Genomic DNA, 1,805 nt, shown 5'->3' on the forward strand with positions numbered 1-1,805 from the left:
GGAAAGAGAAAGACAGATACACACACAGCATAGAGCCTTTTTCATTGGTCTAATATTGTAATTTCTTTTGTATAATAATTCAGTATTTGTTCAGCAAGACCAGTGCAATTGGAGGACGTTCTCTCTGTGACTCAACAAAAAGCAGGCACCTCTGCCCAAGGAGACAAAGGAAATCGCAGCTCTGAACATCTGTCTTCCATTCTTGTGTCTTCTTCCTGGAGAACTCAACCTCTTTTCAGCCAGTGGCTGCTGGACCCACTCAGAGAGAAGAGGACACAAGAGCCCAGGACCTGCTTTGGTGACCCTGAGCCTTCACGTGTTCCCTGAGCCATTATGTGCACTGGGCATGCTGGACACAGGGCAATATCACTTCCCCGCACATCGTCCCACCCAGTACAGTGAAGATGCAGGCTCCAGGGCCCCCCACCCCTCCCAACACAGCCCTGCGCTGTTCCCAGCTCACTGCTCATTTCTCAGTTTTACTCAGGGTGAGGGTATCTCCATCACACAGTTACTATTGTAGCTTCACAAATTCGAAAATGACGCTCACATTTGACATCATTCCAGTTGTCGTGTAGTCCTGAAGGCCTATGGATTACAACGCACTTCTGATCAACCATATTACTTGGTTCGTATTCCCGCCAGAACCTGTTGAGACAGACATGTTACTCCCCAGCGTACCCTGTAGAGCACTGCTCGAGAAGGCCAGGAAGGGAGAGAGAAAAATTCCAGATGCTGCTTCATGGACAGAAGCAGTTCCCTTCTTCCCACTCTGATATCCCAGTGGCACCAGTCTTAAGTGGAAACCTGCCTTCTTCCTACAGCCAACACAACAGGGCCCTGCTCACCACCGCTCCCCCCCAATGCACTTCATGCCCAGCACAGACATGTGTCTTTCTCCAGGGCAAGTTTGTCCTCCAGAAGAAGACACAGCAAGGACAGCCCTGGTGCTCTCTCCCTGCACCCTAGCTCTTCCACAGCATCACAGCACTGGCCATGCCCGTGCACATACGTGCACATAGTCATGGTGCGAGCACTATGGAGGTCAGGCAAGGCTGGTCATCTCTGAAGGGGTCTTCCTGCTGGCGAGATGCAGCTTCTTCTGTGCCTATAGCATTGATGGCCACATCATCGGTAGTTAATTAATAACCAATAACCAGCACGGATAGGGCCGTGTGAACCTGGTGTCCTACACAACGCCCTCCTGCTCCACAATTGACCTCTCACAAGGAGTTGTCTCACCTCCCTCTCATGCACCAACAGACATCTTCCCTACTTTCTTGCACTACTGGGAGCCACACCAAACGCTCTCCATCCAGGGATACTCACGCTGCCGTCATATTAAATGGAGTTCGGTCCACCCACTGCCACTCGCCCACGTTCTGTGCTCTCAGACCAATGTAGTAATTCTCTCCTCTTAATTGTTGTAGGTCCTTAGAGAGGAAATCCTGGGAATCAGGGAGAGTGCAATGTCCGTGAGGTGCAGGACTAAGGAGAGGGAGACGGCAGGAGTTCCCGTGGGGTGGGGTTGGTGGCTGAGGGGATGCAGAAAGGACATCCCTCCTCCTCAGCAGGACAAAGGGGGGGCTCTGGGTCCCCTCCAGGGCCTGGCACTGTGTCCCTGGCCGCTGTGTCCCTCTCTCAGCCCTGCACGTACCTGCTCTTCTCTGCTGTTGATCACCACCAGGTGGGAGCCCATCCCGGTGCAGTTCTGCTGACTCTCAACCCAGGACATCCTATCACTCGAGACATAATAGCAGCTTTTTTGAAAGTGTTTCGAGCCGTCAGGGCAGCACATCCAGCCT

General features: G+C 52.5%; 1 protein-coding gene across 1 annotated transcript in view; it reads right to left on the minus strand.

The window, feature by feature from the left end:
- LOC104166213 (C-type lectin domain family 4 member A-like) overlaps window positions 1–1,805 on the minus strand; it is a 13,825-nt gene that overhangs the window by 4,323 nt on the left and 7,697 nt on the right. Inside the window, exons 5-7 of the mRNA XM_009706068.1 lie at window positions 1,658–1,803; window positions 1,330–1,448; window positions 551–648 (exon numbers count right to left, since the gene is read on the minus strand). Coding sequence (XP_009704370.1) covers window positions 551–648; window positions 1,330–1,448; window positions 1,658–1,803 — 363 coding nt within the window. The remainder of the gene's footprint in view (window positions 1–550; window positions 649–1,329; window positions 1,449–1,657; window positions 1,804–1,805) is intronic.

This window comes from Cariama cristata, unplaced genomic scaffold (assembly GCF_000690535.1).
Source record: "Cariama cristata isolate BGI_N322 unplaced genomic scaffold, ASM69053v1 scaffold11008, whole genome shotgun sequence".
NCBI classification, from domain to species: domain Eukaryota; kingdom Metazoa; phylum Chordata; class Aves; order Cariamiformes; family Cariamidae; genus Cariama; species Cariama cristata.